This window comes from Lytechinus variegatus, chromosome 15, assembly GCF_018143015.1.
Source record: "Lytechinus variegatus isolate NC3 chromosome 15, Lvar_3.0, whole genome shotgun sequence".
NCBI classification, from domain to species: Eukaryota; Metazoa; Echinodermata; class Echinoidea; order Temnopleuroida; family Toxopneustidae; genus Lytechinus; species Lytechinus variegatus.
Window position 1 is genome coordinate 8,969,345 of NC_054754.1, and position 14,634 is coordinate 8,983,978.

At 37.2% G+C, this 14,634-nt stretch overlaps 1 protein-coding gene across 3 annotated transcripts; it reads left to right on the top strand.

Moving 5' to 3' along the window:
• Positions 1-1,241: 1,241 nt before the first annotated feature.
• LOC121428394 (dimethylaniline monooxygenase [N-oxide-forming] 2-like) lies at positions 1,242-12,733 on the top strand. Of its 3 annotated transcripts, XM_041624992.1 has the most exons (10): positions 3,204-3,249; positions 4,890-5,018; positions 6,354-6,574; positions 6,996-7,236; positions 7,642-7,697; positions 8,669-8,923; positions 9,878-10,016; positions 10,586-10,830; positions 12,204-12,541; positions 12,581-12,733. In XM_041624992.1, exons 1-9 carry the CDS (start codon positions 3,219-3,221, stop codon positions 12,534-12,536), a joined length of 1,650 nt encoding a protein of 549 aa, XP_041480926.1. In that variant the 5' UTR covers positions 3,204-3,218; the 3' UTR covers positions 12,537-12,541; positions 12,581-12,733. The 3 variants fall into 3 exon arrangements, with proteins under 3 accessions (XP_041480927.1, XP_041480926.1, XP_041480925.1); XM_041624993.1 differs by lacking the exon at positions 3,204-3,249 and adding an exon at positions 1,242-1,407 and having other exon boundaries at positions 12,204-12,733; XM_041624991.1 differs by having other exon boundaries at positions 12,204-12,733.
• Positions 12,734-14,634: the final 1,901 nt, after the last annotated feature.

A 14,634-nucleotide genomic window follows, 5' to 3' on the forward strand; every position in this document is an offset into this window, starting at 1 on the left:
TAAGACCTTAATCTTGTGACCTGAAACTCAGGCAAGATCTTTAGTGATAAACTATTACCCTCGTGCCTAAGTTTTAAGAACTAGGTCCCTATACTTTCGAAGTTATGACAACATTTCAAAAACTTGAACTTGGTTAAGATTTCGATATTGATTCCCCCAACATGGTCTAAGTTCATCGACCCTAAATGACCTTTGACTCAGGCAGGATGTTCAGTAATACTTGATAACACTTATGCATAGGCGGCGGAAGCGGGGGGGACGTGTCCCCCCTAAATTTGAGGAGGGGGGACGGTCCCCCCCTAAATTTGTTGTTGATGACCTTTTTTTTTTTTTTTTTTTTTGCTTGTCAATTTATTTTCCTACGTCCCCCCTTAAAATTTTTGGGTTGAAAACCTTTTTTTTTTTTGCTCGTCAAAAATGCACTTATGTCCAAGTTTCAACAACTAGGTCAATACACTTTCTCAGTTACTTAACCTTGGTTAAGATTTCAATGTTGACGACGCCGTCGCCATCGGAAAAGCGGCGCCTATATAGTCTCGCTCTGCTATATGCAGGCAAGACATAAATAGCATAAAAATAAAAAAAATATTGACGAAGGTTTGAGAAAATCGATCAATAATGAAAAGTTATTATAATTTTAAATATTTGATTTGTGACGTCATATGCGTGCAGCATTCCTACATATCGTACGGTAAAAAAAATCAATGAAATGTAATCTTCTTCTTTATTGAAGATAATTTTCATTGTATCTTCAGTAAATCATTTCACAACTGTTCTTAAAAAGAAACGAGTCATTATACAGTTATATAACGCTGTTTAATGTATTGTATAAGCTTTCAGGACACGTTTAACAAAGACATAATTATACAAGTCATTGATACCCTGGCTTATTGGTCGGAAAACGTATATATAAATTTACGACTAATATGCATGAGTCGGCTAACTTAATGAATATTCCATTTTACAAGAGGGTGGTTCCGATGTTAAGGAAATTTTGAGAAAAGGCATGCACAAAAGCCGTTAAAAGTCGTTACTTTAATGACCTCTGAGATTATGAAGTTAAGGTGGTGAATAAATTCATAAATGATAATGTAGCTTTGCTATCTTACCAAATTTGAATACTTCGTTGAAGAAATTAAATGATATAAATTATAAAACAACTGAATTGTCGATTTGGATTTGCCGATATTACAACCTTGCTAGCATTCCTCACAGTAGCATATCATGCGGGCACCCTTATCTTTTCCCAGATGCTGTAGCAAAATGTAAAAAAAATTAACTACCTTACACCGAGAATAGTTACCACGCTCTTCAAGCTTCAATTTCAGAACTGATCTTTTGTGAGAGTTCTTCATACATTTTCGGAATCAACACCACGGCAAGACTTTCGATAAATAGACTAACAAGGTAAGCTAAATTAAATGTACTTAACTTCGCATTTCTTCTCACGCTTTCACGTATTATTGTTGTTTTGTTTTTCATTTTGGCAACTATTTCCCCGCGAGGAATCGTCGCTTATTAATATGTCAACCTAAATGTTGTGCGTAATGGAACTAAGTTGAAGTAGATGAAAATAGTACAAGTCACGTCAGTTTGAGATAAAATGGATCACTGTATCCTACGTAAAGGGATGGTCCGGGCTGAAAGTATGTATAGCTTAATAAATAGATTAGAATTCACTGAGCAAAACGCCGAAAATTTTATCAAAATCGCACAACAAATAACAAAGTTATTGAATTTTAAAGCTTAGCAATGTTTTGTGAAAACAGTCGTCATGAATATTCATTAGATGGGCTGATGATGTCACATCTCCACTTGTTCTTTTTTATTTTATTATGTGAAATTAGGTTTATTCAAATTTGTTCCTCCAAGAACTAGAAAAATTGGATTGATTACTGAATAACGCATTAGATATTTATTGCTGCAACTTATTTCATTATAAGTGAGACATATTATTCACACAAGTATGAAATAATGAAAAAAAAATGATTTTATGTAATAACATAAGAAAACGGAGAGTGGAGATGTGACATCATCAGCCCACCTAATGAATATTCATGACGACTGTTTTTACAAAATATTGCTTAACTTTAAACTTCAATAACTTTATTATGTGCTATCCGATTTGATGAAAGTTTCGGCATTTTGCTCAGTGAATTCTACTCTATGTATTTAGATATATTTTCAGCCCGGACCATCCCTTTAAGACGACACGTAAAAACGGGAATCTAAGGTTACATAAAATAACCAAATTTATCGTTAACATGTATAGTGATATTGTGGTGATTGGCCAGTGGTTAACTTGACACCTCACCAACCCCCCAATTTAAGAAAAAAATATGTCTAGACGCATATTCATTATGGGCTGGAAAGAGTATCTTCTCTCAAATGATTTGATACCATATTGATGTGGTGTGTCTCCATGCTTGCATAATCAGTAGATATTCTTTACAGTGATGTAAGTTTTGATTTGCACCAAAATAAGGCATGACGGCAATGAATAAATCCAGATGTCAATGATGTCATAATACTACATGAGTTAGTAAACATAATTATTTGCAAACCCCTTTTCAATGAAATTAAATTGATAATTCATACTAAAAAGTGTTTTATTAAACAATTATGATATAAATTGTTGAAAGTATGTTTTAAAATGGATCTTAATGCAGCCCATGTGGGATTATGACATTATTAATATCTGGATTCATTCATTGCAGTAATGCCTTACTTTGGCGCAAATCGAAATTTAAATGGCTGCACAGAATATCTCCCGATCATTCAAGCGTTAACACATATAATAAATATGGTATCAAATTATTTGGGAGAACATATACTCTTTCAAGCCATATATCAATTGTGACATATTTCATCCTTTAATCTGGGATTTATGAGGTGTCAAGTTTGTTTTTCTTTTTTTTTACTCACACGGTAGAAACAAAAACAACAAAAATGAAGAAAGGAATACGATAGAAAAAGATGTGACATGAAAGTATTGTAGTAATTTTTATGGATGCGGACCCGAATGACTGATCACTATAGGAGAAGGGAGGCTTATTGGAGTCTACTATTGCTTTGAAAATTCTGTGATGAGCCAAAAAAAATCACCCCCAACGCCTTGGAGGGTCCCAAAATTTTTACAGACTTTTCTATTGTAATTTCTATTTTCAAAATTTTCTCATTTTTCCCTCAAAGATTATGGCGGGAGCATAGTCTGTTTAATGCAATTCCATCACGAGCTCAGACTATCAGGTAGATTTGTTTTTTTTAACTCTGACTTGATCCAAAATAAATAACTGAAGGCTTTTCAAAGAAATATTCTTTGTCAAGAGCCTTGTTATCACGATAAATTGGGGAACCCATGTGAATGACATGGATTTTATATTTAAAAAAAAATGTTTTTGTTGTAATACAGCATCAAATTTTGAAGATGCTCGTGTGTGTCGTTTTTTTTTTGTTGTGTCGCCTTCACATTATTATCATTTTAATGCATAAGTATTACAGTGTATTCTTGCCTTATCATAATTCAAATTTGAATATTCAGTCGTTAAAATTAATTGAATGAATGCATGTATATGTACCCTTTACCCAACTCATGTTTATGTAGGTTGATAATATTGTTGAGTTTTTGTGTTAAACTGCCAATATTTTGTAAAGCACTCTTGAAAAAAAATTATCAAGCGCTATAGAAATGAGATATATTTTATTCATTATTATCATGATGATTATTGTTTTCATTATTTAGTATTATTATCATTTGTTGCTGCTATTGATATTGTTATTCCTGTATTATCATTATAAGGCCTATAACAACTTTTTTTCCTGAAAGCACATCTTTATAACATACCGGTATGTATAATGAACAACAAAAAATGAAATAAAACAAATTACAAAGTCAGGCACCTAGGCAAACATATCCGGAATGTGATCACATACCTGCAATAGTTCCAGTCTAACGAAGTGACAGCTTTATTTTGGCTGGTAGGGAAAACAATGCTGCGCATTTATCAAAATTGCATTATTCATTTTACTCTCGAGACAAATAAGAATTGATAAGGTGACTAAAAAATCATATAGGGACGTAGCAGTAAAGGTAGTCCTTATTTCCTGAGCTTTTAATAATACAACATACAAAATAGGCCTGGTATATTATAAGAAGAAATATGTCTAGGGGTTTGCTATAAAATTTCATCCCAACCGACAGAAAATATAGATGTTCCTTAACTTTATACACATTCACTAATATTAGCATGGATTATTTTCTTTAGATAATAACGTCAGCAAACAACAAATAAAAAAGGATTGCTTACAATTGCATAAGCATGTGCGTATATGCCCATACACACATTCAACTCATTAAAATGTAATTCATTTCCAAGAGTGGGTGTTGTACTTCAGCATGGAGGGTTACAGGGGTTGTCAAAGGCTCAAGAGAAGAAAGGTATTAAAAAAAACCCTGAGAAGATACCCTAAAAGTCCAAACAACACAAAAAAAATAAATACAATAAAAGTGGGGCACACATATAGGGGGTCCTACAAAATTATTCATCTTCGGCAAATTCTTTTTAAAGGTTTTTAATTAATAACAAAAATGATGTTATCGTCTCCGGATACACAAAGAGATGTCATATAGGCCTATATCTTTCCAAAGTATTGTGGCAAGCAATACAAATTTTCATCATGGGTCCAGGTGCGGGAGCCCAGTTCGCCTATCTCTTGTAAAAATATAAGCATTTAACGGATTGTCCCATGCATGCCCCCCCCCCCCTGCGCCAATGCACCTTCTTTCAAAATACCCTGGCGCCACTCTCGTTTGCGAAACTCTGCTCCACATATTCTACAAAGACATTGAAATGGCAATTGACTAGATTTTCTGGCTTCTATCTCCACAGTTTGGCAAATCATGGGACCAGCAAAGAGGGTAGCCGTGGTGGGTGCTGGGGTAAGCGGTCTGGTTTCGGTTAAAGCATGCCTTGAAGAGGGACTCGAACCCGTGTGCTATGAACGGAACGATGAGATAGGTAAGTGACTCGGTATCTATACCAGAGGAGCATTTCGTTAAAAAATGTCTGAATTTAGGCAACTTTCCTTATTATTTGATTCGTTGAGAAGTGCAGTACCTCCGGTAACTGTCGGTACAAACAATCACTGTCAGAGAAAACACCCGACAAGTCCTTTCATGAAACGCTTCCCTGATCTAACAACTCTCCTTAATTTTGATTGGCTGAGAAGTGACCGTCGGATCAAACAGAGACAGAAAGTTTTTTTGCTATTCTTTTTGTGAATCATCAGTGGTTTCCTTTAGGTCAGGGTATCCTGTTGACTGCCAGCACGCTTCTTGAGAGTTTGCTAATGAGAAATCTGGGCCATGATTAACTGAAGTCTTGTGTCACAAGGGTTGTTTTAAGGCGCTACAGAAGAGAGCACCTGTGTGCCCCATTCCTAAAGGTCCTCGATAGAGTGCACCGACCAAAGACATGAAAGAAGTTCGCTGATAATGATCAGGCGCTGTCTATCCAAAACAATCATGGAATATGAAGGGAAGTCCTCTTAATCACTAATTGTAATCAGAATGTTTGATACCCTGGCCAATGGTCTTGATCAACCACAAACTATCTGTCGCTATTTACTTTTGCAGGGCTTAGGACCACACAATGTTGATTGAAAGACCTGATCACCATTATTGATTGGGATATCATTCCCATTACTATGTGACTTTTTCCCTGCCGTCAGCTCTACTTATAATAACATCACCTTGGGGTTCCACAGGACACGAAACTGGGGCCGATCAGATTTCTCGTCATGTTGCCTACTCCACGGAGAATCATTTTTTTGTTTGTTTGATTGAATACATATACATACTTTTGCAAATTTCTGTAAAATGGGACTGACCCACAAACCTGCTCAAAAGAAATTCCATCAACCGGATACTAATTCGCCTGATGGTACATTTCTTCATAGGGAAATTAAATGGTTATTCTTCGGTCATTTTTCCCGACCAAGTTAACTCAAACTTTCTTGGAGCAATGTATACATTGATGGTTACTTTGATTTACACATAATTTAGATTAAATCGATTTCGATGTGGAAAATAAAGCAAAATTGTGATCACATTTTGTGGTTTAATTCATGAAAAAAAAGAATCACTTTCTCGGCGAAATGACTGTAGAATAAATGTAGATTACTACTTAATATTCACTCCGGAAACAAACGTCAACATAGTCTCTCCCTCTCATCCTCTATCTCTCTCGAACACTTTCTTTCTCATCTCTCACATTCCACATCCCCACTCCTTCACTTTACTCTTTCATCGTTTTCTCTTTCTCCTTCTTTCATTATTTCTCTCTAACAATCAGGTGGAATATGGGTCTATCGCGATACAAATCCAAACGGGCAGACCGATGCGGCCATCTACGAAGGTTTGGTCACCAACTCAAGCAAAGAGATGATGTGCTTCAGTGATTTCCCGTTCCCTCGGGACTGGGCACCCTACATCCAAGGTCGACAACTCAACGAATATTACCACGCCTATGCTGAAAAATTTGATCTCAACAGACATATACATCTTAATACCGAGGTAAGAAGCGGTTGTGCTGTGGTCGATGGTTACAAAGAATTTTGAACAGATCAGAAGGTAAAGGGTTCAAATCCCAGCTCAGCACTTTCACTCTGCGGAAAGACGTCAATCTGGAAAGCTACTATATTTCTACCCAGGGGTTTAAAACTTGAAGAAACTGTTAATAGAGCATATTTCAATAGTAATTTATTAGTCTGTTGAAATTAATTCCACCTTCCATTATTATCTACAAAAAAGACAATGAATGGTAATATGAAATGAATGAATGAATGAGAGATAAGAATGATGGCACTCCATTACTCGCCTGTAGATGCTACTGCAGAAACTGACAATAACTTGTGCAAGGCGTAAACTACATAGTCACATTTTTGTATCTACTTATCATACTACCAAGCATTAATCATTGATATTACTTTTACAGGTTCTGTGTGTCGAGAAGACAAAGGATCACGAAACGACGGGCCAGTGGTCTGTGTTGGTCCGGAACCAGGACGGGACAGAGAGCGAGTCTGTCTTCGATGCTGTCATGGTGTGCACGAGTATCTTCAACAAGCCATTCGTTCCGTCATACCCTGGAATGGACGTCTTCAAAGGAGAGATCTGCCACAGTCAACAGTTCCGTAAAGGAGAAAACTTCAAAGACAAGACAGTTCTTGCTGTTGGTAAGGCCACCTTTCCTTCCATTTTATTAAGAAGTCTCCTATTGCTTCTTGCCATTCTTATTTGAGTTGAAAGATTGCAATCTTTGTTTTTATTTGTTTCACTCCTCCTATTGCTCCAATTGTTATAGCTACTGTCAGATGTCAGATGTGGTGCGGTCTATACACCCGGGCTATACACAAAGTTTTAGATGCTCAACTTTGGATACAGGATATGAATAAATGTCTTGTATGTGAATGCTATTGCTATACATGATCGTTTCAACATACATGGGTCCAGGTCCCTTCTTCCTAAGTAATATTAAATTTTGGGCAAACCCTACCTGCAATTCTCTCTTATATAAACTGTGTATAAGAAATTCAAATGAATAAATATTCACAAATCATTGTTTCGTTTTCCCTGTGAAGGTGGTTCCCATTCAGCAGGAGACATGGCTGTCAATTCTAGTCGATTCGCAAAACAGGTGAGGAAAGGAAGTTATATTTTATTTTCAGAGAAAGCTTAGGAATATCACTCTCACAATATTGTCATATCTGGAAAACTCACTGTCATGTTTTTCAGTGGTTCTGTTTTATTTTTTGTCATGTACAAAGCTGAAAAATATACCATTTATAAGGGTTAGATTTTTAATCATTAAAGCTAGCAACCAAAAAGATTCAACCTATGTTCCGTTAATGTGTCCCTTCCTGAAGTCTACAATCGGAAGGTGGTCTAATCTTGTTTTGATCATGTTTTATTAAACCCCTCAAAAAGGTTTTGCAACTCAGTTTTGGGGGATGATATCTTTTTGGTTAATGAAGTATAAAAAAATGAAACTAGTATCATTAAAAAGCTGAATTATTCCTCTTTACAATAACATGCCAGTTGCTGTGATTATGTAATCATGGAATATGCAGTCACCCTAAACATTGAGAAAAGTCAGAAGTGAAATGTTGCAAAATGCATTGATTTCTAAGAAGAGTCTCCATTTCTATAGAATTTCCATCATGCCATTCATGCAGGTGACAGTGAATGCACTCGGTCCATCGTCGAAACAATTGGAAATTCGCTATTGGAAACAACGCATTTTGCAACATTTCATTTCTTACATTGCTGCATATCTATCATGTCTGTGTATTTCATGATAACACTAGCATTAAAAATGACACATGATCGTAAAGAGGAATAATCATACTTTCCAATGATACCACTTTTACATATGACGATAGCACACTGAGAAATTTATTAGCACTCAAACTTGGGGTGCAGAACTTTTTGAGGGGTTTAGTTTGTCATATACGAAGCTGAAAAAACATATACCGCTTCAAAGAGTTAGAATTTAATCATTACATGTCTACCAAAAAGATTCAACCTATGTTACTGGAGTCTGCATTTTCTGAAACCTAGAAATTGACAGGGGTCTAATCTTCTACTGAACGTCACATTCTATGTCAGGTATACCTCAGCACACGTACAGGTACCTGGTTGGTGAACCGGATGCAGTCTGATGGTATGCCTCGTGATATGACCATCCACCGTCGCTACATGACCCATGTTCCCGTGAGCTGGAAGTTGAAGAGATTCGAACAGGAGAGTATTACAAGGGTGGACCCATCGCTCATTGGTATCAAGAGTTCCAAGCGATATGGTACCACGACGGTCATGATCAACGATGATCTAGGCACGATGGTCCTCAATGGCAAAGTTAAGGTAGGAAGAGTTCACCCTTGGATATGGCAAGAACGACACTTATGGGGCGTTGCAAGAAACTTGCAATCAATTGCAAGTCAATTTGGGGTCCAAAGAATCAATCATACGTCGGTCAGATAATTGCAAATTTGCAATTAATTGCTAAGCTGCTTCCTTCAACAAGCAGCTAGAACAAATTGGTTCAAGTTGAATGGATATCAGTTGGAAATTGACATCAGAAATTTTTAACTGATTGCATATATTTTCCTGCAACAACCCATCCCCCTAGGTCGTGTAAATTGCGGTAATCACGATCAAGGCTAAATGCGGTCTCATCCAAAATGCCCTCATTCAACGTTGAACAATTGTCTAGGAAACATAGTCATCCAGCAAGAGAAAGGTCACGATAAGAATGGTTTACCCCTATCAAGTGTAGTTATCCCACTGCTGCCACTATTTATATTTACAGTGTATTAAAAATGTAAAACAATATTATGTTAACCGCCATGACCAATTATTGATGACCTCGGATTCACAGTCTTTAAAGAATGGTCAAAATAAGATACGTTGATATAAGTCCAAACCAAGTCCAGCCTCTACAGCCGTCGCCACCATGTTCAACTTTGTGTTACTGAATAAACTGAAATATGATAAAACCAGTTAGGTTGTGATCAACCATAATGGCTCTAGATAATAGTGTCAAGGACAGTTCACCATAACAAGGTCTATGTTACATTTTCTAAAGTCCATTGAGGTCTAATCTCAATGAACACTGATGATGAATGAACCATGGTCTCCAGTTGGAAGGTAATTGAGTAAGGTTTACAGTTTGATATTGCAAGTTAGAATATCCAGCCGTTGCAACTAGGTTGTCCTAATTATTTATCCAAGATAAAGATGATATGGCGATGTCACTTGGTCTAATACATATATCTCTCAGTCCATTTCCTTTTCCTTTACATTATTTGAAATCAGACGAAGCCTGGAATAGATCACTTTACTGAGAAAGGGGTTGTGTTCAAAGATGGCTCAACCATTGAAAATCTTGATGCTGTCGTCTTTGCAACTGGATTCCAAATATGCAATCCGTTCATCAGTTCTGACATCATACCAGGTGGGTTATGAATGATATATTTCTCAACCGCATCAGAGTAGATGCATGTTAGTATATATATGACTTAAAATGGGCTAAAAGTTAGAAAAATAGTTATAATTGACTAAATCCTAGCTGTCACAAAATATGCCCAATCTTGAGTCACTACATGTCTGAAGAAAAAGACGATTGAACTAAGAAGTTTGGGTAAACTTGAATGGGTAGAACAATGAATGGCAGTCACAAACCTGAGTAAGAGCTAGTCATTGATGTCTTGATGGTAACTTTGTAAGGAGAACCTTGATATTAATTGACTGTTAAACAGTGTCACCTAGACAGTTGCCACTGATGGTGAGGTCACCAAGCGAAGGTATACATTTTATGCATTAGCTTGAACATACTTTAGAGCATAATTCTTTAAATCTCATGTTCTGATTCATCCCAATATTGCATTCAACTTCTTTTTTCCACAATCTCCCTTCAATCGGAAAGGCTCTTGTTCTCTGAAAGTTTGAGGACAAGAAGGCACTAACTAAAGAACACCTGCTTTTATATTAAAACATAACATAATTATGTCCACACGTTTCCAGATCGTCTAGAGGATATGGAAATGTTCCACTTTGTTTGGCCAGCAAAAGAGAAACAGCACACTTTGGCAGCTATTGGGTACATCATGATCATTGGACCACATGCCCCGGCTCTGGAGCTACAGGCTCGATGGGCAGTCCAGGTCTTCCAGAAGAAAGTAGGACTACCCCCACAGGAGATCATGATGAAGGAAATCAATGGCCGTAAGATGGGAACCTTCAAGAGATTTGGCAAACATAAGATACAGGTAAAACTTCCCACTACTAGTCTACTAGGATATCATGGAGCGTTGTGGCCCAGTGGATTAGTCTCTGGACTTTGAAAAAGAGGGTCGTGGGTTCGAATCCCAGCCATGACGTAATTTCCTTCAGCAAGAAACTGATCCACAATGTGCTGCACTCAACCTAGGTGAGGTAAATGGGTACCGGTAGGAAGTATTTCCTTAAGAAGCTGTGTGTGCTCTGAACGCCTAGCTTAGCCGGGTAATATATGAGTGCCTTGAGCAGCTAACAAGGTGGATATGTGCGCATTAATATAAATATCCTATATTATCATTATATCAGTGCAAGGTCGGGTAAAGGTTTTGAGTCAGTCAACAGATATGTTTCTTCCAAAATTAAGATCAATCAAAACTTGATAAAAAGGGGAAGCATAAACCTTGTAGGCCTTGTGGAGTGCAAGGATAAAAAGAAACATTTTCTCTTTATAATTCTGGACATCCAAAATCAATACTTTATGGAATTTAATACATGGTGTTTATTCAAGGAAGCTAGGGATTCACTTTAATCAATGGTGAGTCAAAGAAGAAATTACACCCGCAATCACACTTCACTTTGTATGATCTTGATACAAACTTTAAAAATGCATAATCTTTATCACCTGAATCCTGAGTTTGCAAACAAAATTCTAGAAATCAGATTGTTCAAATTGTTGACTGATAATCTTTGCACTGGTTGTGCCAGATCAAATTTTACGAGGCCAAGGAAGAGAGCAGGTTATTGAGGTCAAGAGTGATACCGTATGCCCTAGGCCAAGGCCAAGCTTGAGGATCGTAACTCAACAAATGATGTACTTTTGTTACCCTATTATTTACAAAATATTTCCTAGCATTGTTTGAGACCTACCACAAGATGATAACTGAGGACTTCAGACATCCATTTCCAAGGACTAGACCTGTGAATACCTGGACAAGACCAAGGCCACATTCTTGAGCACTATGCTGAATCTTTGGTCTCAAGTTCAAACTTTTGACGTTGGACACAATAGATTAATAGAAAATTAATCAAAGTATGATTAAACTTGATAAATATGATCCTTTTTATTTCAGATTTGACAAGGATCCTTAGGAAATGGTAAACCATTCTTTTCGGTTGAAGTTTCTTTTCCTCATTAAAACTATGTATGGAGTTAGGGGTATATGGAATAAGTTAAAAATTTAAAGTTGCACCAGAACAATCTGAGCAGAAAAGCTTTGGGAGTCAAACCATTGTTAAGCACAAAATTTCACCCGACCAATCCTCTGGCCAAAGCGTCCAGGTGCCACTGATAAGTCAGTATCATGCATTTTTTTTTATTAATAACAACATTGAACTATCAATACTTTGCATGGTCTCCCAACAGACTCTTCCACTGCCATACCAAGACATCATAGCAGGTTTCATCGGAGCTCGACCCAACTTCAAATCCTTGATCTTCAGTGATCCTTGGCTCGCTTATCAACTCTTCTTCGGACCGGCCTACCCTGCAGGATATCGCCTGTTTGGACCGCATACTTGGCCGAAAGCTCGGGAACACATCGAACGTGGTGTCGACAATGTCATATTCCCAACCAGGACACGCATCGTTGAAACGGCGCACAATGCGAGGAGCATCTTCCGCCTGACAGTGAACGGTTTTCTCAAGACAGCATTTATGGCTGTTCTGGCCATATTTATTCTTTCTGTTCTAACCTAATATGGACATGTAATGTAAATATATTAATATATGCATTCTGTAAAATAAAAGACAGATACATAGTAGTAATAAAAATAGTGGGTTCTTATTCCTTGCTCACATCTGTCAGATATGATACTCCTGGGGTCTGTTGCAGAAAGAGTTGCGTTAAAACACAAGTAAAAAATCAATCGCAAGTCCAAAATGTGCTCTGTTGATTGGTTGAAAATCAAGTTGCGCATGAATTTAAAAGTTGCGTTTGATTGCAACTCTTTCTGCAATGGGCCCCTGGTGCTCAACATTTTATTTTAATTTTAGCATAGCTGCAAATGGGCACTTCAGTGTTTTAAGGAACAAATGCTTGCTCCGCACAACAGCATTACCATTACCGTAACTTGAATCCCTTGTTTGGTAGATATGTGTACAATATGGATCTGTTGTATAGGTTTTTTTGTCTATTATATGATATGTAAAAGGCCCCAGGCTAAGGCCATAGACAGACTATGCGCAGGACAATGCTAATTTCATTCAAACCCTCAAGGCCAGGCTCGATGATATTAATGCTACAAAGGATTTCCATAAAAATATAAAGTTTAGGTAGAGGCCGTGGAGCTATTGGCGTATAGTTGCTCCATTTCTGAATTATTCCCTGGCCTTGTTCATGGACCTCCCCTGAGGCCAACACCAAAAGCCCAAGGCCAAAGACTGTGTACCCGTGAGGCCAAGTCCAAAGACTTCTTACCCGTCAGGCCAATGCCAAAGGTCCAAGGCCGAAGAATTTATACCTCCAAGGACAATTACACTTGTCCCTGAGACCGGTCTTGGGGAGTACAAACCTGATTATCCCATTATATTTATCAATGTCTCGATGCACTTGGATTTGGTTTTAAAAATCAATGTAAAATTGAACACATTCATTCATAACATATAGCACGCAGCTGGTTCATAGGATGCTTTTATGATTTGTTATTATTCGTATTTATTGCCTCAATTTCATTTGATATCAATTCAACATGTTCAAAATTTTTGCTTTGAAATGTTAATCTTTTTAAACGTAGAGAATTTATAGAGTTGTTTGGAGGGACAAAAAGGCATCAAATAAGTAGCAGATTTAATCTCTGATTGTGCAATATACATGTAGTGATGGAAGAAGTTTATACAGCAATACAGGTAACAAATAAACTTGCATTTTCATACAGTATATTTCATTTGTTAATAAGTGTGTAAAATGGTTTGAACTATATTTGAGACCGAGATATTTGGGACATGATGGAACACTGTTAAATAAGAAAGAAGAGATGGAGAGAGGGGAAAGGAAATAGGGACAGAGAAAAATAGGTAGAAATAAAAGAACAAAACTGAGATTGAGAGCATTGAGAACATAGAATTACAGAGTAGAGACTGAGAGGGAGGGATAAAGATGGACAAAGAGAGTGGGAAGGAGAAAGGCAAAAAAAAGTTGGGAGAGAGACGGAGTGAGAAACTGGGAGCTGGAAGACGGGATGAAACAAAGAATGAGAGAGGAGAGAGAGAGAGTACATCTTCCATCTAAGTTTGGTTGAAAAGTGACTTACAGTTGCAGAGTTATGTGTCACAAGCGAGTCTTGTATGTAAACTTCAATGTTGACCTGAAAATGACCTTTGACCTTAACATGTGACCTCTGACTGCAGCATAATACACAGGTCCCCTAAGTACATCTACCATCCAAGTTTGGTTGAAAAGTGACACAGGGTTGCAGAGTTATGTGCCATAATGTTTGTGACGAACAACGTTTGGATCCCTAAGTCTCACCTTCATCTCTGCTGGGCGAGACAAACACCTATCAAAGATTAACAATTAGAGTCTGGTTGTGAAGACGGTATTCTTCGGATACCTTGACCAACCAGTCGACCAGAATATATCGCATGTTGTTTGTGATGTCCTGTTGTTTCCTCATATATGCATGCTTGGTCTGTGCTTCAGAATTTAAATTTTCTAATTCTTTCAAAGGCCAAAAGAAACTTTAAAGTACGTTTCCCCACGCTAGTAAATATTTTTTTTAACTTCAATGTTATTCTTAATGTGTTTTTAGTTCCAATGGTAGTCAGAATTGTCAGTCCATGGCCCCTTTTAAAGAAA